Source organism: Schistocerca americana, chromosome 5 (assembly GCF_021461395.2).
Source record: "Schistocerca americana isolate TAMUIC-IGC-003095 chromosome 5, iqSchAmer2.1, whole genome shotgun sequence".
Lineage (NCBI taxonomy): Eukaryota > Metazoa > Arthropoda > Insecta > Orthoptera > Acrididae > Schistocerca > Schistocerca americana.
The window spans coordinates 613,931,125-613,955,021 of record NC_060123.1 but is presented as its reverse complement, the minus strand read 5'-3'; the positions used below and the strand labels follow the sequence as shown (position 1 = coordinate 613,955,021).

At 39.3% G+C, this 23,897-nt stretch overlaps 1 protein-coding gene across 1 annotated transcript in view; it reads right to left on the bottom strand.

Annotated features, from left to right (window-relative positions):
• Positions 1 to 283: 283 nt before the first annotated feature.
• Positions 284 to 23,897, bottom strand: part of LOC124615598 (cytochrome P450 6k1-like) — a 72,810-nt gene continuing 49,196 nt past the window's right edge. Inside the window, exons 6-8 of the mRNA XM_047143587.1 lie at positions 11,534 to 11,755; positions 6,696 to 6,947; positions 284 to 671 (exon numbers count right to left, since the gene is read on the bottom strand). Coding sequence (XP_046999543.1) covers positions 505 to 671; positions 6,696 to 6,947; positions 11,534 to 11,755 — 641 coding nt within the window. The 3' untranslated portion in view covers positions 284 to 504. The remainder of the gene's footprint in view (positions 672 to 6,695; positions 6,948 to 11,533; positions 11,756 to 23,897) is intronic.

Below are 23,897 nucleotides of genomic sequence, written 5' to 3'. Positions count from 1 at the left end.
CACCTCAACATTGCAACTGGTGATTGGTATGCTTTTAAGCAAAAAGAGAGAAAAATTCATCAGAACACCCAGAAGCACACCATTAATTAATCACATCGAGAAAACAAAAGAGAAAGCACTGCTGTCGTTATCTGTCAGATAGGACAGTCAACCTGGAGACAGTTGTTTAAAGTTGCTATTCAATGGCAGCACCTGATAGTGGCTGTTGTGATTGCCCTTTTTTGGAATCTTACAAAGAACAGTTGCAATAATATTTTTCTTTAACTAAATAAGTAGTTATGACTGAAATAAAGAAACTGTGTTTATTTATATTAAGTACATAAACATAATATGTGCTGTTAAAAGTACAATACTGAAGATTGGGGGCAACACAACTGTGCACAATAGTCTTCCATACAGTAAAGCCACTGTGTAAGGACTATCTATGAATCATAGTGCTTACATATATAAACAACACTAAAATGGGTGAATTTTGACATGATATTGTTCTTCAGTGTTGTCCTCCTAGGAACGCTTTACGAACTGAATGTGGATTCCACTTTTGGTCATGAGGATTGAGGACCTAGGATGGAAATCAAGTTTTGCTACTGTCTTCTGTGTAGGCTGCACACTGTACTTTGACAGTAAGTTCACAAGACCCACTTTGGTTTGCAGCAGGCCCATCCTCATACCTGAAACATGTATAGAAATCTTAAGTATGAAGCATGATCATGATATGCTGAATCAACATATGCTGCACCTCTTCATCAGGGAGACAATGCCTCTCTTTAAAATGTCATCAAAATCTCCCTTTAATAGTATATATATATATATTTCAGATAGATCTTGTTCAATTTGCTATTGCAGGAGACTCCAAACTTCTAGTGTTTCTTTTAATGACAATATCAACTCCCACAGCACAGAGACTAGGGCTATCAACTTTCAATTTCCAAGCGTTTTGAGCCTGAGTAACAAACAAAAATGTCGCTTCATTTGAAGAAATGCAGGTGACAATTGTGGGACAACAGGTTAATATCATGACCTCAACATTAATATGCCCAACCAACAATGTAATATGTGTATCAGAGGTTTCTCAGTGAATTGAGAAACTATACTCATGTTAATTGAGAAATGTCAGTGAAATATGCCATGTACAGTCCAGCTACATGTATTCAGTGGCTGCAGGATGTGGCTTCAGGTATGTGCTGTGACAGATGCCTTTGCAAGAGTGCTACAGACTAATAGAGTGTGAAGGGAGGTCAGATCCTAGTTCACTGGTAGTGGGCTGATCCACTACTGGCCTATGCAACCAACCTTCCACCATCAGACTTGAAGCAAAGGATCAGATAACATGCCTGCCATGACAGTTTTACATAGGAGAAGGTAGGTAAGTTTTCAAACTCTAGGTAGGAGTATCAGCAATATAGGAAAATATGGATTGCTACTTACTGTAAAGAAGATGCATTAACTCTTGGGAGGTATGTACCATCTACGGAACCAATTAATGGTAGTTTATTTATTGTCATATGCCTTTTGCTTCATTTATTTGGGAAGAATCATCAGTGGTCTGTAATACGTGTTTCCTTTTTTACACATATGGCAACAAACAAACTGCCTTTAGTTGGTTGCATAGACAATACATACCTCCAAGAATATAAAGCAACTAAGGTTTTACATATGTTGCATATCACCAAGCTCTGTCATGCAGAATAGATTGAGTTGAGATCCCTTATCATCTATTTACCTATTTTATTTATTTTTAGTTTCCATAGATCCATCACACAAATATATCACTAGGATGTAGAACATGCCAGATGATTTCAGTAATAACCATTTGTAAATGGTCATAATTCATACAGCTTACAATCTCAATCACGTGTAGACAGGTACAAGAAAAGTCAGGTCCAACTGCTACAGTTATAAGCCAGATGACTGTAGTAATAGTAGTCATATAAACAAAATACAAGGATTACAGTCTAATTGATACATATGGCATTCTATCAAGAAGCTTTATACCAGTGCTTCAGATTAAGTTTGCAGAGTAATGTGTAAAATCAAACGCAACACAAAGTGTCACACACTGCCAAAAAATTCCTCTAAACAATAGGAGTGGTTATCCAGAAGATAAAATTTTAGTTGTTCTTTGAATTCAATGAATTCTCCTTGTTGGGAAACACAAGTTGTATTGAATTTCATTGATGAGTTGAGAAAATATAAAAATGCAGTACATGAAGCAGGCAAAAGGAATTGCAAATGTCTAAGAAATGAGATTAACAGGAAGTGCAAAATGGCTAAGCAGGAATGGCTAGAGATATAAGACAAGCAACATACCCTAAGACTTCAAGAAGAATATAATAATTCCAATTCCAAAGAATTTAGAAGGATAAATCAGTAGGGGAAAGATAGATGCCACCTACAGGAAAATTAACCATCTGTATAAATAACTATAGCTGAGGTGGAAAACCTGTCCTAAGCAAAGGAGGAAAAGTAGAAAGGTGGAAGAAGTATGTAGAATGTCTTTACAAAGGAGATGTAATAGAAGGCAATGTTATGGAAATGGAAGAGGACCTAGATGAAGATGAGGTAGGAGATATTATACTGCAAGAAGAATTTCACAGAGTACTGAAAGGCCCAATTCACAACAAGGCCCGGGACTAGATGACATTCTGTTGGAACTACTGATAACCTTTGGAGGGTGATCTGGTGTGCAAGATATAAGAGACAGGCAACGTACTCTCAGACTTCAAGAAGAATATAATAATTCCAATTCCAAAGAAATCAGGTGCTGACAGGTGTGAATATTACCACACTATCAGTTTAATAGGCCATGGTTACAAAATGCTAACATTAATTCTTTATAGAAGAATGGGGACACTGGTAGAAGCTGATCTTGGGGAAGATCAATTTGGGTATATGCAAGACAATACTGACCCTAAGAATTCTCTTAGAAGATAGTTTATGGAAAGCAAACCTACACATATATCATTTGTACACTTGGAGAAAGCTTTCGACACTGCTGACTGGAATACTCTCTTTGAAATTCTGAAGATGGCTGGGGTAAAATACAGGGAGTGAAACTCTATGTACAATTTCTGCAGAAACCAGACTGCAGTTATAAGAGTTGAAAGGCATGAAAAGAAACCAGTGGTTGAGAATGAGAGTCAGACAGGGCTGTAGCCTATCCTCAGTGTTATTCAACCTGTACAGCAAATGAACAGTAAAGGAAACCAAATAAAAATTGGGAGTAGGAATTAAAGTCCAGGAAGAAAAACTAAAAACTTTGAAGTCTCAAATGGTATTGTAATTTTGCAAGAGACAGCAAAAGAATTGGAGGAACAGTTGAATGGAATGGGCAGTGTCTTGAAAGGGGAATGTAAGATGAACGTAAACAAAACTAAAACAAGGTTAATGCAATGTAGTCAAATTAAAACCATGTGACTAGGAAACAAGGCACTTAAAGTAGTAGAAGAATTTTGATCTTTGGGCAGTGAAATAACTGATGCTGTCCGAAGTAGAGAGGGCTGGTATGGTTATGGCAAGCAAAGTATTTCTGAAGAAGAGAAATTTGTTAACACACACACACACACACACACACACACACACACACACACACACACACTCACACACACACACACACGCACACACACAAAATGAACACAAGAAGAGAACAGAGCCTTTTGAAATGTGGTGAGAAGAATGTTGAAGGTAAGTTGGGTTGATCATGCAACTAAGAGGAGGTACAGTATGGAATTGGAGAGAAAAGAAATTTGTGGCACAACCTGACTAGAGAAAGGGACTGATTGATAGGACACATTCTGAGACATCAAGGGATCACCACCAATTTAGTATTGGAGGGAAGCATGGAGGGTAAAAATCATAGGGGGAGAACAAGAGATGAATACATTAAGCAGATCCAGAATATTCAGAGATGAAGGACTCACACAGAATAGAGTAGCATGGAGAGCTGCATCACATCAGTCTTGAGGCTGACAACCACTGGAACAACATCTGTTCACAGCAACTTCACCATTTTCATTTACAGCAGAACCAGCAGGATTAACATGTGTTGTAGGTGTAGGCTTACATCACTACAGTAATGACAACTGTCAGCTGTTGTTTTAGGTCTGTCAACTGCAAACTGGTAGCATTTGTAGGCATTTACAGTTCTCATATAAAAATGGACCACTTCTCTTGTTTGGTGTTGTTTTATTCACAAAATGCTCTTCTTTTACACAAAGCTAATTTGAAGTCGTTAAAATGCTTCTAAAATTAAGGAGGTGCTATTCTGTGAAGCAGTGCATATGCAGCTGAAGATTTAGAAAAGAGGCTTTTTGTCAGCCCAATGTTTTTTCTCCATAATGATGAGAGGTCTGTTTTCAGAAGACTAATGTTGATTGCTTTTAATTGTATTATTGAGTCCTATTGGATTCAAACAAGTTTCAAATTGGACAGAATGATGTAAATTACTGTACTATACAAAAAATGAAAATAGATGTTTTAAACATTATCAAACTTTTTGCTTGTACTGAAAATTGTACTTCTCAGACAAGATGTCCTTTTTCACGTTCTGTTCCACCAATGCATATATGTACATTAAAGAATATAATAATTCCAATCCCAAAGAAAGCAGGTGTTGACAGGTGTGAAAATTACCGAACTATCAGTTTAATAAGTCACGGCTGCAAAATACTAATGCGAATTCATTACAGATGAATGGAAAAACTAGTAGAAGCCTACTTAGGGGAAGATCAGTTTGGATTCTGTGGAAATATTGGAACACGTGAGGCAATACTGACCCTACGACTTATCTTAGAAGCTTGAGTAAGGATAGGCAAACCTACGTTTCTAGCATTTGTAGACTTAGAGAAAGCTTTTGACAATGTTGACTGGAATACTCTCTTTCAAATTCTGAAGGTGGCAGGGGTAAAATACAGGGAGCGAAAGGCTATTTACAATTTGTATAGAAACCAAATGGCAGTTATAAGAGTCGAGGGGCGTGAAAGGGAAGCAGTGGTTAGGAAGGGAGTGAGACAGGGTTGTAGCCTCTCCATGATGTTATTCAATCTGTATACTGAGCAAGCAGTGAAGGAAACAAATGAAAAATTCGGAGTAGGTATTAAAATCCATGGAGAAGAAATAAAAACTTTGATGTTCACCGATGACATTGTAATTCTGTCAGAGACAGCAAAGGACTTGGAAGAGCAGTTGAATGGAATGGATAGTGCCTTGAAAGGAGGATATAAGATGAACATCAACAAAAGCAAAACGAGGATAATGGAATGTAGTCGAATTAAGTCGGGTGATGCTGAGGGTGTTAGATTAGGAAATGAGACACTTATAGTAGTAAAGGAGTTTTGCTATTTGGGAAGCAAAATAACTGATGGTGGTTGAAGTAGAGAGGATATCAAATGTAGACTGGCAATGGGAAGGAAAGTGTTTCTGAAGAAGAGAAATTTGTTAACATCGAGTATAGATTTAAATGTCAGGAAGTCGTTTCTGAAAGTATTTGTATTGAGTGTAGCCATGTATGGAACTGAAACATGGACGATAAATAGTTTAGACAAGAAGAGAATAGAAGCATTCGAAATGTGGTGCTACAGAAGAATGCTGAAGATTAGATGGGTAGATCACATAATTAATGAGGAGGTGTTGAATAGGATTGGGGAGAAGAGAAGTTAGTGGCACAACTTGACTAGAAGAAGGGATCGGTTGGTAGGACATGTTCTGAGGCATCAAGGGATCACCAGTTTAGTATTGGAGGGCAGCGTAGAGGATAATAATCATAGAGAGAGACCAATAGATGAATACACGAAGCAGATTCAGAAGGATGTAGGTTGCAGTAGGTACTGGGAGATGAAGAAGCTTGCACAGGATAGAGTAGCATGGAGAGCTGCATCAAACCAGTCTCAGGACTGAAGACCACAACAACAACATATTAAATTTATATATGTATGTGTATTTATGGGTATTATTTTTGTGTGTGATTGTGTGTTTGTGTGTGTGTATGTATATTATACATTTATGAACATCTCCGTACAAACATATTCTCTAAATGGTGGTTAAGCATTAAAATAAACTTGCAGTCCTCATTGAAAAGGTTACAAAAATGAATGATAATCAGTACAATACACTACCAGCTCATAAATACAAGATGCCATGACCAAAAGAATCATGAGTAGTTTGTTTTTGGCTGCAACAACAGTAGTTCTGCTCTGAGTCATGTATTCTTTTGACAGACCACATTTTTATACATGGTGGAGGTGGAATATATAAGGACACAACCATTTTGTTTGCAATGAAAAACTTTGTGTGTTTTCCATTTGAAGCATAGGCTAGAGCATCTTCCTCATATGGAGAATATTTGCAGTCGTATACACTGCATCACTCCATTTATGTCTCACACCCTCCACAGTTTCACAAAACACAGTTTTCTTTAGACCTTTCTGATCCTGATAACTGGTTATTTTTGCCCTGATAGTGATACTTTATGACACCAAGATTGTACACTGAACTTTACAACTAGCCTTACACTCCTGCACAATTCAGTGAGAGAGAATGACTGAATAGGTAGGAAGCAACCACAGTGCCACTGTTCTTACACTCATCAGACTCATGGAATGTAGTAGAAAGAAATGAAGTAGTGGCCTTGATTTGTAATGTGTGCAGGCCTCAACATCAGACTTACACTCACAGAGTTTTTTATCTTTACTACTTACCAATGCAAATGCGTGGTCCCTCTCCAAAAGGCAGGTAGACATAGGGGTGTCGCCTAGCTTTGGCTTCTTCGGAGAACCTCTCAGGATCAAAACGATCAGGGTCAGGGAAATATTTGGGTTCATAGTGTAGGCCCAGCACAGACAGCGCTACTGGAGTTCCTTTTTCCAGAATGACATCACTGTCGGGAATCTTGTAGTCTTGGTTGCATTCTCTGTTCAGAAATGGTACTGGTGGATATTTCCTGAGAGACTCTGGAACAGAAAAGAAAAAAAAAATATTTAAGGGAGAGCAAAATGATAGTTTGATATGATAAAATTATGATGAACTGTATCAGAGGACAAACATCGAGAGCATTCCCTTAAATAATAGGACCATTTAATTAATAAAGATTAAAAGGGAGCAGTTATATGAATTAAATTTTGATATACTAATAAGTTTAGATCCAAGGAGGCTGTATACACAACTTTGGTAGTTCTTTCATATAGAAAGCTAATAAAAATATGAATACACCTCACCTCACTCTCATTCTGTGCCTGTACTTTGTCTGAATTAGATTTTGGTGGAGACAAGTCTTCTTTTATAGGACAAAGACATCATTAGTATAAGTAGTTTCACCCTAGGGCATCCATCTTGGTCTGCTTTCTTGTACAGACTGATTCATATGTTTAGCAAGTGTTGCAAGCAGAGGAAATCAGGTGTTCCTATGCAGATTAAGCAATGTTCATTTTAACAACCACATCATGATTTTCTTTATATTTCACTGCCGCCATAGCTGGTGCAACACCAGATGCTGCTGCCTATTCTACAGAATTTACAGCCAAGCCAGGTAAATAACCTGTCTGTAGGTCACTTCTTCATGTCAAATCTCATTTTTAGTATGCCCACACTTGCTCTTTCCAACAACTTACCAATACTTTGATCATATCAATTAGATTTGCACTGTGTTCAAGTGTTCTTCATGTTAGATGTAGACTATGGCCTGAAACAATGATTGTTGTGCTAAATACCTAGCTAGCAATAATGGTAGATACTATTTTCAATTTATGATTAATTTCCTGGTAACAGTTCCCATGAATCATACTGCAGTACCTGTTATACATTTAGCCAATATGATCTCTTTCTGGATTAGCCTCAGTGTTTGGGTAACAACACGACCGTATTGTTTTCCTCATGTCTAGAACATATTATGCTAGGTTGTTGCAGCTGCTGTTCTTGCACCCCCTTATTTACTACTGTGCTGGCATGCAGTTGTAGTCATAGTCTGGAACAAAACCCTCATGCTTGTATGTAAGTGATGGATCCGACCGGCAACTGCTTGCAGTTTTAGTAAACAGCCAGTCAATTTCCTGTTTGGATCATGAAACAGAGATTCAGAAAGCATTACACCTGGTTGTGATGGGTACAGTGAAAAGGTCGCCTTGTCACCTTCCCTTCCTGAGTAGCAGTGAATATCTCTTCAGGGGAGGGAAGGTCATTGCTTCCACAGTGCCAGATGACCAAGCGCCTACATAACAATATGTCATCATTCATTCAGTTGAAAGTCAACAAATGGAACTCAGATTGGCTACTGGTAATCAAGACCAGTGTTGTGTGCAGAGGTGATTGTCTGCCAGAAAAAAAACCTATAGCTCAAGTGTAAGCGTCTGAAGAGGAGGAAGAGGAACTACTTTAAACTGTCCACAGGAATGTGGAGAACAGAGCTTTTTTTCACTTCAGAATCCACACAAACTTCTAGAATTGATTTCCCATGATTCTGCTAAATCTCTCATTTAGTCATTGTAGCTTTACATGGCTAATTGCAGTGAGACAATATAGTGGGGTTAGCATTTGCTGTATAACCCTTAATTGCTAGTGTCATGTTTGTGAGACAGACTTATTCTGACAAGTCCGGGTGGTCTTTGTTTATCTTTATCATTGTCTACAGTCAACCATTGAGTGTTTTGGAGGTCAATAGTAATTCATTCAGTAGAATATTCTTGATGCTCTGAATGAGAGCAAAATGTGGAGCTGAAATATTCCACAAATGTAAGATCATTTCTTCTAACTGCAGAATTCATTACAGAAATAACCCTTGTTATAACCATTGTTATTTTTGTCATTTTATAATTTCAGCACATTATGGTAGCCATGCCCAAGACCCACCATCTGCATTCATCAATTCTTACCGAAATATGTTGAATCCTGAGTTATTGCAACTGAGAAAGAGAGCGTTCCTATGAAAACAATCTTTTTCAAAGACATTTCTAACAAAAATAGGTTTTACAACAAGAAAATAAAACAATTTTTGACACTATAATGTAATTGGACAGATAAAAAATCTGCTCACTAATCGGTAGCGGCATAATTACAGAAGCCCCTGGAGCCAGTGGCTCCTTTTTCCAGCAGAAGGGCTCAAGGGGAAGGAAGAGGAGTGAAGGAAAAGGACTGGATGGGTCTAGCAAAAGGCATAGATTTCAGGAAAGTCTCCTAGAACCATATGTAATTTACAACAGTATAAGCTACTCATGGAATAAACTGGGAAATTTTTGGAAAAAAAATTAAAATTTTAAATTTGCTTTATGTATTATTGTATACCATGTGAAAGGGTGTAAAAAATTCTGTAAAATGGTATGTATCCCAGGTCTGTAGCTTCTACAGCAATTCTATAAATTGCTGTTCCCCATTTTTGGGACCATTTATGATAGTTTTGCAGCTCTTTAATTCAGAAATGAGTTGAAATATCTCAGTAAAATTTTATATTTTTCTACGTTTATACCAACAGTACACCAGTGCCAAATTTCAAGAAAATGGTGGGGATTTAGTACTGAGTAATGTCAATCAGTGGGCAGAGACAAAGTTCAAATGTCTGTACCATATTTACTCGAATCTAAGCTGCACTTTTTTCCAGTTTTTGTAATCCAAAAAACCGCCTGCGGCTTAGAATCGAGTGCAAAGTAAGCAGAAGTTCTGAAAAATGCTGGTAGGTGCCGCCACAACTAACTTCTGTCGTCGAATATATGTAGCGCTACGCAGACATGCTTCACAGGCACAAAGACAAGTACTGGCACCAAAACCTCTGCGTCAGTAAATAAATTAAAAAAAGGTGGAAGACGAGCTTTTTTTTTTCTCCGCCCCGAGTTTCGACCACTGCATTTTCATACATTATCCAACGAAGTAAATACAAATTCCGTATTGTGCCTCTTCGAACGTAGCAGCATTTCAATGTACTACGAAAATCCGACTGGCAAGACTGTTTGGGATATTTGTCAATATGGCCAACTCTGCTTTCTGAATTGTTTCCTAACTGTGAGAAGAAATGGTTGCTAATAGGAACTTTTATGAATTGTGAATCACATACAGTATTCTCTTCACCATAAGAATAATACGAATACAAACATTTTGCCATGTATTCTTTCGTGTTTGCTGCTATCTCATTTAAATCCTGTCCGCCTAATAAACTACGAAACTAGAATGAGACAATAGCAGACGCGGAAGAATATACATACCATGTCATGTTTATATTCGTATTATTCTTATGCCTAATAGTGATACAGTCATAAATGAAGCACGGCAATTGACTAGATTTTTAAATCTAAGATGACTCTAATTTCTGTGCATAATGTAATGTACTAAAGAGGCGTCTGCAAAGATTTTCAAACGGAAAAAATTTTCGCTAAATTCTCGTTCAGAACATCTTCTATCATACGCAGTCTATTATTTGGTTCTTGTTGATCATTATCAAAGAAAGCAGCAGTGTAAGTAGCAACGAACAGCAGTCTCTTGCCATTGTTTCGCTAATGAGATGATTCCTCTCTTTGTTTTTTAAATTGTAAGCGGCGGTAGCGTACGGCGACAGACCGTAAACCCTCATTTTCGGAATGCCACAAACAATGCATGACACAGTACAGTAATGCATTTTCAGCTTTGAGTGACGGAAACACCCATAACAAAGAGAACTGCACTTGTCAGATCAAAGAAAAATATGAAAAAGGAAGGGTACCCGTATAAATACGGACGGAGTGCCTGACGCATAACAACGGCTACCTGGTAAAGCTTAACTGCTAAGCTTACGACTCGAACCAAACTACTACAGCTGTATCATCATTCATTCAACCTAAATTGTGTCCCATATTACAATGGACCAACTTTGTTTCGATTTGGAAGTGCCGCCTAAAACTTTTCTCTCCCCTTGAATTTCGAGTCTCAGATTTCAGGTGCGGCTTAGATTCGGGAAAATTTTTTTTCCTCGATTTCGAGTCTCATTTTTCAGGTGTGGCTTAGATTCGAGTGCGGCTTAAATTCGAGTAAATATGGTAAGCAAAATTCCCAGATTTATGGATTTGTAAGTGAGCTGTGAATGTCATTTTAAGCTATATTTGGCAGATTCTTTAGATGTTTTTCTTGTATGGGTGCAGGGCAGATACACATGCTCCCAGTCTGAATCATAATCAATAGTTGGTTTATAGTAAATAGGCTGTAGATTCGAAACTTTAAACAGTTTTTTGAAATGGGTTCTATTATTTCTCTGAATCTGTTTAGTTTGAGGCCAGTATGGCACCTCAAATGAAGGCTAAAAGTGAACCCTCTCTTTCGTAATTGCAGTCCGAGTTAATGTTCAATTTCTGAGGACTCAATTTGTGACAATTCTTCCTTCCTTCCTTCATCACTGCATAAGCGCGTGGGTGAACCTTGCCACTCATTCTGACTTGTATAATGACAGTACATGATGAAGAAGGTATGCACAATATGCTAATCACTATGGAAACCTGGGCTGGGAGGTTCTGCTGTAACATATCTGAATAGAGTGTAATACATTTACTTAAAAGTGGAATTCAAATTGAAGATTGATTTTCCTTACCAGATACCACTTTGTCGAGGTAAGTCATTTTGCCGATGGTGTCGTAGGAAATTTCACCATTGTTTTCCTTCAGCACAGTGTCAATTTCATCATGTAGTTTGCTCTGTACATCTGGGTTGAGTGCCAGTTCGTGCAGAGTAAAGCTTGTCGCCGTTGACGATGTCTCGAACCCCGCAATGAAGAAGACAAACGCCTGTGCTGCCAAGTCATCCATTGACAGTTCTGTAGAAAGACAGATAAAAGTTTCTGTCACAGCTGACTATGTCATAAAATGTGAAAGGGGATATTATTCAGTTAAGTAATGGTTTTAGTCAGTGCTTGATTTGGAAAAACAGAGGTTCTGGTACTGTGAGCTTGTGGTGGCTGTTTTCAAAATTTAGACTTATTAAAATGTTATTTTTATGCTTTCCTGAGCATTTTAAAAGTTAAAATACAATATTTGTACACATAAAAAAAATTGTTTTGTACCACATCATAAAATGTGCGGATCTGATTCCTTTTCATCAGTACTGGGTACCGGCTTATATCATCACAAATCAAGCACTGAACTTGTAGTGGCTGTGTGTGTGTGTGTGTGTGTGTGTGTGTGTGTGTGTGTGTGTGTGTGTGTCTGTGTGTATTCCACATCTCCTCCTAAACCACTGAATTGATTTCAAACGAGCTTATACACACACCATTTATGGTCTATGAAGAAATACTGTGGCTCTCATTGGGATGTTGATGACATAGGAGGTGGGTACAGAGGTAAGGGGGAGGAAGAGAGACCAGAAACATGGGGGAGGGGAAAATGACCAGAGAAAGGAGGAGATGAAGATGGACAGGGAGAGGGGAGGTGGAGATGGACAAAGAGAGGGGGAGGAGGTGATGCACAGGATAGGGGGAGGAGGGGTAGACAGAGAGAGAGGTGAAGAGCAGGAGGCGTAGAAGAGAGATGAAAGATGAGGAGGTCTACTGTGCAGGTGGGAAAGGAAAAAGTGTGTAAGGAGGCAGATTTAAGAAGGAGAGCATGTGAAGAGGAAGAAGGACAGAGTGTGAAGAAGGGAGTGAGAAAGAGAAGGGAAAAAGTAGATTAGGGAAGAGATTTAAATTTTTCCTTATTAATTCGATGAAACAATAGAGACTCGGACATATTTGGACGTAGGCATAGCCATAAGTAAAAAGCTAGTGTAGTATAAAAATATTTGTATGTATGTTAAACATCTCCTATACTACTGGATCAATTTCAACAACAGTCAGTATACATTATCCTTACTTTGTGGAGAGAAACGTTGTGGGTGTAAGAGTCACCTGCTTCCCTTAGAGTGGGGGGGGGGGGGGGGTGGAAAGAGTGTGATATAGAAGCATAACTCAGGAAAGCCAGGAGCTATTTCAACCAAATTTTGTATGTAACTGACTCATTATTTGTGTTATTATTTATATGGTAATACTATGTGGGAATTATACCTGTAATACCTCCAGGGATGAGAAGCCATGGCAAAATATAAAAAAAATATTCGATTGGGGTCACTATGGTGATTTGTGGCAGTGCAGATGGTGTTACACCCCTTTGTTAGGAAGGGGATGGGTGTGCATAGACAATAACATATCAGCCATCTCTGTGAAACAATGTCTTCCAAACTTGGCACACTTATCACTTCCTGTTTGAAAACAAATTACTGTGTGTGAGGATGAGGGTGAAAAAGGTTGGCATAAAAATATTATTCTAGAAGCCCTGGAACAATTTCAACCAAATTTTGTACATATGTGACTATTTGTTTAAAAATATTGTGGGAGTAAGATACTTGTACGAGAACAGGGGTGGACATGGAAACAAGGTGGTGTGCCATATGCAAATCTTGGAAATGACCTGTTCATATTTCTCTTCTACACTTAGTTGACTGGAGTACACATGTCAGTTAGTGTATGAACCAGGTTGCGAGAATGACGCCGCAGCAAGGCAATAGTTTTTTCAGGCTGTTTCACATAAAAGATCATGCCACACAGCAGAGTACCCGAGATAGAGTATACATCTGCCCAGGTGTTGCATGGTATAAAACAGCAGAGAATAAGGTGCATAGATGGATGTAGCCATGGGTAAGAAGATAGTTTTTAAATCTGTGTGCAGCCAGTTAGAAGGAGAGAGCCATATGGCATTGTTAACAGAGGGAGACCTGAGCCTAGTTGGGAAGACACATTTTCCTTGTTGCAGACTGGCAGCTTTCCGCACTGTGTGAGAGTTGTGTCTTCAGTGTGTCTGTTGAGTGTAGAGGGTGGTATTGTGGTTGTGTTGCACGATGAGAAAAGAGAGAGGTTGAAATTCAGTGCTGACACACAGCCTATACATCTCCAATAGCATCAAGGGAACTGGCAGGTTTAGTGCCCCATTCAATAAACAGATCAACATCAGCAATGTTACATGTCCTCATTACATGCAATGTCATGGGGACTTTTGGAGTTAAATTCCAGGACATTTGCACCAAGTCTGGTCATCTGAAACTTTACTCTTTTTGCCACTCAAATATTAGCTGTGAAAATTTTTCCCACCCCTAAGATATGAGCTGTCAACCTCAGAGTACAATGCCACCTCATAGGCATGTGTCAGCAATGATGTCTACAGAAGCAGTTCTCCAACAATAAATGTTATATTATTTCGTTTATCAGGGAATACTGCCTTTCAGTAGCCAAATCAGATGTTAGTCTAGGGAACTGAAAATGTTGCAGCTATTTTTGACAAAATTCGCATCTGTTTTTGGGAAATTGCATATTTTTAGACAAAATTCACATCTTTTTATTTACAGATGATTATAAGTAAAAATGTAATGGTTGTTATGTTACGTTCCTGGAGAGCTATGAAACTGATTGAAAAGAAAGAAATGGTGATTTTGGGGTTTCTAACTGGAATGTTTGTGTTTGCAAAGCCTTTAACAGTTATTTCCCGAAATGGTCTTTGCTTATTTTCTTCTTTTAGGTCTATTTAAGTTTTCATTTAATGATTATGTCTGTTGAGAAACAGCATCATTTTCACACTTCTGATTTAAAATGTTTTTCGACATTGTTTTACTTTTCCTACCACATTTGCTAGTTACAAATTGCAGAGTGTTGATTTCGACCTTTTGTGGGCATTCATGGCTGTGCGACACATACTTGACAACACTGTGGATAGAATCAACAATGTATGTAGCATAGAAATATAGCTGAAAATAACTCTTCACATGTTAGGGGAAGACTTCTGGAGTTGTCGAAATGCATTAACAGGTTTTGTTTTCCTGTCGCTCAACAGTGCATACTGTGGACATTTATTATTTTTAGTTTATTTACTTTTTCCTTTTAGTCTGTAATACACTGACCAGCCAGAACATTATGACTACCAACTTACTATCAATATGAACCCATCCAGGCGATGACCTGCTATCAGTATAAACCCATCTATGAGATAGCAGTGTCATTTGGCAAGGAATGACTGCTAGTCAGACACACACATGGTGCATGTAGTATCAGTGAACGTGGTGTGTCCGCAACTCGCGGTCGTGCGGTAGTGTTCTCGCTTCCCGCGCCCGGGTTCCCGGGTTCGATTCCCGGCGGGGTCAGGGATTTTCTCTGCCTCACGATGACTGGGTGTTGTATGATGTCCTTAGGTTAGTTAGGTTTAAGTAGTTCTAAGTTCTAGGGGACTGATGACCATAGATGATAAGTTCCATAGTGCTCAGAACCATTTGAATGTGCTGTCCATGTGTAGAACGGGTAAGGTGTATGATCTACAGGGTGGAGGAAAACTGTGTCAAGAAATTTTAACCCTAGATAGCTGATGCCAGTAGGAACCAAAATTACTAATGTTGTGTAGGTCGACAACACACCATTTTTAAACGCCACATGCTCCCATTGGCCATGGGATTGACCTGTTGCCATTTGTCGGTTGACGGGCAGCGCTATGGTTGTCGGTTCATGCATACAAATGTCCCTTGCCCCGTCACTGGCCCAATGTGATATGAGCTCTTGTCAAATAGGTCTTGTTGTTTGTCTCCATCTCACGTCAGAGGCATTCACACGTAAGCTTGACTTTGGAGCACACACACATCACCTGCGATTTAGTCATACAGTAAGCATAGCGGCTCAGTATTTGTTTGAAGAACAACGAGACATGGTTTTTGTTTATGGACTAGGCGATGGTAATACACATGGAGCTTGACATTTGTATGGGGAATGGTACCCAGCAGGATGCCACCCACACCCACAAACATCCACAGCAATTCACCAGCGACTTGGAAAATAGGCTCATTAGTGGAATATCATGGTGATGCTGGAAGACCTCGAACATGATGGGATGCAGCATTTGAGGAGACTGTTCTCAAGCACTTCAGGAACACCTACAACAAGTACTCGAGCTGCTGGACACGACATGGGGGTCACTCATCGGTTAGTCTGGGGGTTTGTAAAGGATGACGGCCAGCATCCATTGAATTTTCACCCTGTCCAAGACCTAATCCCGTGGCGAACTACGAACACAGACTAGGGTTTTGCCAGTGGTTCCTGCGATGTGTTGCATGAGATCCCGACTTCCCCGCCATTGTATTGTTTACCGAGGAGTGCATCTTCCATTGGGATGGCCTTTACAATATTTGAAACGTTCATTACTGGGCAAGGGGAAATCCTCAAGTTTTGTATGTCCACAGACACCAGGAACGATTTTTGCTCAACATTTGGGCAGGCATTGTGGATGACCTCCTCGAATTACCGGGGCAAATTACCTCCAATTTTCGCAAGAAGCTCTAAGTGGCCTGCTGGAAAATGTTCCCCTGGACATATGGCTACATATGTGGTTGCTGCATGATGGAGCGCCCATACATAACAGTTGTGCTTTGCATGTATATTTAAATGAACTCTTTAGTGCCCGGGTAATTGGTAGAGGTGCTCGTAGTACATGGCCCCCACAATCACCAGACCTCACGCCACCGGACTTTTTCATGTGGTGATCCTTCAAGTTTCTAGTTCACCCAACCGGATGCAAACCACCTAGAAACAAAGAGGATTTAATGGACCACGTTCAACATGCCACCAATCACATCAGGGCAATGCCAGAAATCTTTGAAAGAGTTTGGCGAAACACCATTCGATGTCACCAAGCTTGTGTCACGTCAGAGGGCTGCACGTTTGAGCACCTGCTTTAAGCAAACAATGTCCTAGCTACGAAAAAGCCCTTTTCAAGACCAACACAATTTGTAAAAGACTTTCTCAACACAAACTAACAGCTGTTAATGAGTTTGTTCCCAGTAAGTCTTATCATGAAACTAAAATGGGTGTGTGAGGACCCCGGAAGGTTTGCCCCCAAGCCCCCAGAGTGGAAGGCTGGCACACTAACACTGAGCATGTGGACCACCTTGGCTATACCACGATCTCCGGCAGGCAAAGCATTTGTGGTCATGTGTTGTCCAGAGCATCCAGCAAGAGGGCTATCATGTGGCCAGTTAGAGAGTGTGGTGCCAATTTTCCATAGTTTAAAAACTGTACATTGTCAATCTACACAACAATAGTAATTTTGATTCCTTCTGGCATCATCTATCCGGGGTTAAAATGTTGTGACACAGTTTTTCTCCGTCCTGTATATGAGTGTGACCGAGGGCAGATTGTGATGGTGTGGAGACTCAGCATGAGCATTTTCGAAACTGCACGATTTGTCAGGTGTTTGAGGGGTGCTTTGGTAAGTGTTTCCAGCATGTGGCGAAACCGGCATGAAACCATGTCCAGACATCGTGGGGTCGGACGGCCACCTCTCATCACAGATGTTGGACGTCATAAGCTGGGCAGACTAGTAAAACAGGCCAGGCAGTGAACTGTGGTGGAGCTAACATCAGACTTTAACGCTGGGCGGTGCACAAGTGTGTCTGAATGCACCGTGCACCAAACACTCCTAACAATGGGCCTCCCCAGCTGACGACCCATCCATGTACTGGTGTTAACACCACGACATCGGCAACTACAACTGGAATGGGCATGTGACCAATGGCACTGGACGTTGGCGCAATGGCAGAGCATTGTATGGTCTGATGAACACTGATACTTTCCTCATCATGCCAATAGGAGAGTGCAAATTTGTTATCTTCCAGGGGAACAACTTGCACTGCAGGATGGAGACAAGTTGCCGGTGTCTCCATTTTTTATGCTCTGGGACCTTCACATGGCCATCCATGGATCCAGTAGAGCTTGTGCAAGTACCTTGATGGCCAAGGGGTATTGTACACTGGTTGTAGTCTATGTAGACCCCTTCATGACGATCATGTTTCCCAATGGCAGTGGCATTTTTCCATGAGATAATGCACCACGTCACAAGGCCAGGAGTGTGATGGAGTGGTTTTGAAGAACACAGTGGCGAGTTTAAAATGGTGTGATAGCCCTTCAACTCGCCATGTCTGAACTCGGCTGAACACATCTGGGATGTGCTCATCACCCCCCGCTCCCCCCCTCGCAGAATTTTCGGGAATTAGGTGACTTGTGTTTGGAGATATGGTGCCAGCCTCTCCAGCGACTTACCAGGGCCGCAGTGCTTACACACCCTGATGTGTCACTGCCTTATCCATGCCAAAGGTGGACGTACTGACTATTAGGTAGGTGGTCATAATGTTCTAGATGATTGGGTGTAAAGGAACACACTGAATGTTGCATGGGGGCTTAATTAATTTTTTTTGAAAATACTTTTAAGTTTTAGTATGTCCGATTACGTAAGTCTCGTAATCGGTTGGCCCTGACTAGTATATTTACGCTATCTGACTGCAACAAACAATGTAAGAAAATTTTCGTAAATACAGTTAATTAATTAAGTCCCCCAGCAACTATAAAACCTACAACACCAATAAGCACAAGAGTAACTGTTCTGTATGTGGGAGTGTGACTCAACGTCCACATCTGGCACGGTTCTTTTCCAACAAGACAAGAATTTTTTAAATACCAACTATGCTGACGTGACAAAAGAAATTTAGAAAAACTGTAATTGCGTAAGAAAACCAGAATTCACTCTAATACAAGAACACAAGCCAGATGCTTTGTTGACTGAACCTGTAGTGACGCATTATTTCAGGCACATAATTAATAAAAAAAACATTGTAATTTTTACCTTCATATATTGACGAAATGCACACAATAACATCTGCTATCTCTCCCATCAAATAACTGCATAAAACAAGGAACAACACTTTTTACTACAACATATCCTTCCGATTTCACGACAAGCAGTGCCTGCTACGAACTCCCAACACACACTGTCCTCTCCGATCTCCTAACAAGCACGGACTTTCACGAACTCTCAACAAGCACTGACTGCTACGATCTCTAAACAAGCACTGACTGCTACGAACTTTCAACACGCACTGTCCTCTACGAGCTCTCTGGTAGCACTGACTGCTATGAACTCTCGACAACCACTGACTTCTACGAACCCTAAACAGGCACTGTGGAGGCGGCTTAATAGTACTCTTTGGCGCACTCTCTGGCGCAGTGGCACAGTGTAGCCACCTTTCATATGCCCCTCCTCCACAGGCCAGAATTTGATGGTATTTTTGCCAGCATTGGTGGTGAAAATACCACCAAATTCGTCCAGAAAAATACAGACAAAAATAAAAGATAATATTAATACCTAAACATCACATAACTAGTTAAAAATTTTGGCTTTGCACTGACCTTTCACTAACCTAATATATGAAATACAGTAGGCAATACAAATTCTTTTCATACACGTGACTTTACATAATAGTTTACACAATATACAAAAAATCAGTTTATACAAATGTTCACATAAAATGCCTTCAATGATTAGTTTATACAACAAAAAGATACTAATAGGTGACATCTTTTCAGTAGAAGCAGTCCATCAGTTGCACCCAGTAAAGTTCAAGAGGTACACACAGCAACAAGTCACATTAGTTCAGTAGAAGCAGTTCATCAGTGGCACCCAGCAATGTCGAGTTGGTGCAGACAGCAACCAGTGACTTCATTTCAGTAGAAGCAGTCCATCAGTTGCACCCCGCTTGAGAGCAGGTGCAGACACCAACAAGTGACATCATTTCAGTAGAAGCAGTTCATCAGTGGCACCCAGCAATGTTGAGTAGGTGCAGACAGCAACCAGTGACTTCATTTCAGTAAAAACAGTTCATCAGTTGCACCCAGCAATGTTGAGTAGGTGCAGACACCAACAAGTGATATCATTTCAGTAGAAGCAGTCCATCAGTTGCACCCAGCAATGTTGAGCAGGTGCAGACAGCAACAAGGGACATCTTTTCAGTAAAACAGTTCATCAGTTGCACCCAGCAATGTTGAGAGCAGGTGCAGACACCAACAAGTGACACCATTTCAGTAGAAGCAGTCCATCAGTTGCACCCAGCAATGTTGAGCAGGTGCAGACAGCAACAAGTGACACCATTTCAGTAGAAGCAGTCCATCAGTTGCACCCAGCAATATTAAGTAGGTGCAGACAGCAAAAAGTCACAACTCTCAGCAGAAGCAGTTCCATCAAACTCACTAGCACTGATCACACTGTTCATCAGCAGAAATTAAACACGACCAAATGTCACTCATCATGTTGAAAAGTGCAGGTAACAGTTCAGATTATTTATCTTCACTAATCAGACAGTTCAGGCATGAACAATAGTTTGAATGCACATACAAATGCTTTTACAGTAACATACAAATCATAACAAACACACAAATGATATCAGATAATTGTCCTATTAACTATTACAATACACAAATACCAGTAAACCTATAATATTTATGGGTGTCAGTGCAAGCCACTACAAACAAATAAAATAATATTTAGGAGATAGGTGGTTAGGATTAGGAAAGGAAAACACACAAAACACACTCACTCATCTTTCATTCACATTAAATACTACTGTGTAATTGAATAGTGTTAATTGTGTAAATGAAATTCTGTCTAAATCTGATGTTCATCATGTGCATCAAGTAGTACTGGCAGCAATGTATAATAGTCAATAATAGTTAGGTCAACGTCATAGTCATCATGTCAAGACCAATGTTTGCCAAGCCAGATCAAATGTACTGTTGCTGAACAACTGTCAGTGAGCCACGATATGCAATTACTTCCTCTCTCCAAAAAAAAAGTATATACTGCTTAGTGATTTAACAAAGTGTGTGTATAGACTGTCTTCTTTCTACTTTAGTGTTTTAGTCTGCTCTCTTCATCCTCCTTGTTCCATAAGACCAACAAAAAAAAAAAAATGCTCCTCACTTACTTTACCTCTTATACACCAAAACTCCAATAATCATATCTCAATAATACCTCTTCAATACGTCTTATCATTAATATCATTTACCTTACCTCTTGTCCACAAAAACTCCAATAATCATACCTCAATAATACGTCGATAAATATAAACCTCAGCACCAATATCATTTCACTTCCATAACAACTCAACTTCATATAATCTCTATACCTCAATAATACGTCGATAAATATAAACCTCAGCACCAATATCATCTCACTTCTTGTCCACAAACAACTTCATATACTCTCAATACCTATAATAATACATCGATAAATATAAACCTCAGCACCAATATCATTTCACTTCAATAACAACTCTTTCCTCTAGTCAGTCTCCTTGAACAAGTACAGATAAAATCCTAATGCAACTTCAATTCAGCATTCCATACAATCCGAAGACACAGTGTCCACACACAACCTCTGTGTAATCCATCTGACCCAAATTTTCTACTCATTATAAATTATAAGATACATTTTGGTTCCTTGTCCATCATTAAATAAAAGAAATACATACCTGACCTCTAACAGACTTAGTTCGAATAACTCTCAGTAATTAAGTACGATTACGGAGCGTGAATGATCATAATGTTTCACAGTGTGTACACCACTTCAAGAATTATGGCAGACAGAAGCAAACATGTGGAGTATTTTTTGTGTCAAGTGTCACTTCCTATTTCAATTGCTCACGAAAAATGCAGTGTAATAATTGTCAATGGTCTAAACCTAGTGTTTGTACGTCATGTCGTTAGCTTCCTTCCTATTAGCATAAATTTATACAGCTTCCATAAAACCTCAGCTCATGTGACTTCAATGACTTTCTTGTACTAATGTCGTTCGTCGAATTATAGCAGTGAATTTTCTTATCTTAAAAATATAAGGCACTGAGCGTAAGCAAAACAAGCAATAGCGAGTAAATAGACCAGTAAAGAACAGAATGTCAACAAGTGGATGCAGCACAATTCCTACAACGAGGCTCTGCCAAGCGAACAATCTATAATTAATACAGTAATGTGACCTAAACTCTATGTTCATACACAGTACATCAGCATTGCTATACACCAAATTAAAGAGCAGTTATGGCAACAAAACAGAAATGTGTAAATATGTAATCCATACGCATAGCAGTAAACATATATCTTACGTAATAAACAGGTCATTAGCATCATATCAGCATAAGCAAATAAATATTCATATGTCATCTTAATAAGCAAACATGAAGGCACAAGCAGATAAATCACAAAGTATAACTTACATAACTAAACTCATCAGCACAATAAATCAGGTTACAATTATAATTCAAATAAATAAGCACAGCAGGCACATAATAAAAAAATATGACATCAGTGAAAAGGCATAGCACCCAAGCGATGCATAATCTATACAAGTCACAACCCAGTTCATTAATCAATAATTGTCAAAATCAGTCAGTGAAAAAGCATAGCAGCCAAGCGATGCATAATATACACAAGTTACAACCCAGTTCATTAATCAATAATTGTCAAAATCAGTAAATGTACACAAGCACGTCGCTTCACAAGTAAATCCATAGAACATAAAATTAGCACAAAGTATGAATCACGTAATCGCGAGCAGCAAATTACGTCTAAAGTACGTACCTATGTGGAAATATGTTACCTGAAAAATAAACTCAATTAATAGTTACCCTTTTTAGTTTATTAGTTTCTTCTTCAAAATTACATTCTTCCTGAAAATTTCTCGATAGCAAGTCCTCTTAACGTCGGAGACACACAGAATTTACCTGAAGGTGTTAAATATTTTACACAACCGTATCCTGGAAAATACTGAATGTTAATAACAGAATTCAACAAGTCCTTATAGCTTTATACTGAATTTAGTCGGAGAAATTAGACTGTGTATTTGTTTACGGCTGTCAGTGCATTCGCACTGAGCGCTCGATCAGCTGTAGGCGCGTGACGTAGGAAGCAATTGTTTGCGGTCAACGACTGCCTTGTGCGGCGCGCAGACTTGACTGTTGCTTTGAGTATGTGCCGCCGCCAAAACACAGCGCGGTATCCTTGTACTCTCCGCATGTTTACATGTAGCTGTTAGTTTCTCACAAGTATGTCATTCCACAAAAATTTTTACGTTTGATATGTGATGTATTCCCTTAGAGCGTCGTGATTTAAGAGTTTCTACTTCGACAGTGTTATCATGAATAATTTTACGAATTCTATATGGACCGTTATAAAGCAGAAAAAATTTGCGACACAAGCCTTTTCCTTTGTGAGACAAACGGTGGGACTTAATTAATACCTTCTGACCAACTGACAAGAATTTTGAACGACCAGGACGCTTAGCTGATTTCTCTCTTCTAGCAGCCGCAGATGCAATATTTCGTAGAGCCAGGTTGACAACTTCAGAATGCCGCAGTTTCCGTGAAGGCGGAAAAGGAACTATTTCAGAAATGCGATTTGTCGGTGCTTTATTTTTTAATATCAATAGAGGCGGTAAAGAAGTTGAGTCATTAGGAAGTTCATTCAGAATGTTTTGAAAAATATGAAGATACTGATCCCAAGTTCTGTGATTCTGATGACAATAAAGTCGACACAATTTATTGATTTCCTTCATCCATCTCTCTGAAGCATTAGATTGAGGGTGAAAAAGTGAAATGAAAATTGGTTTAATTTTACGACGCTGTAGAGTACGAAGCCAAATGTTAGAGCGAAACTGTGATCCATTATCTGATATAACCTTGTCAACATGACCAACTTCTTTAAGAAAATGTTTGATGAAAGCATTAGATACTGAACGAGCTGTTGCTTTGCGTAAAGGTGTAAAACACACATATTTTGACGTCAACTCCACTGCTACGAAAATGTACGCAAAACCATTAGTAGAACGAACCACTGGACCAAACAAATCGACTGCAGCCATCTCCTTTAATTTCGCTGGAATGATGGGAAACAACGGTGCTCTGTGAGAAATCGTTGGAGGCTTAGCCATTTGACATAATTTGCATTTGGCAAGAACAGATCGAATACGTTTTTCCATATTACTGAAGTAACAATTTTCTCGTAATTTGTGAAAGCATTTTCGGGGACCAAAGTGTGCATAACTGAAATGCGTATACCAAATCAGCTTATTAACCCACTC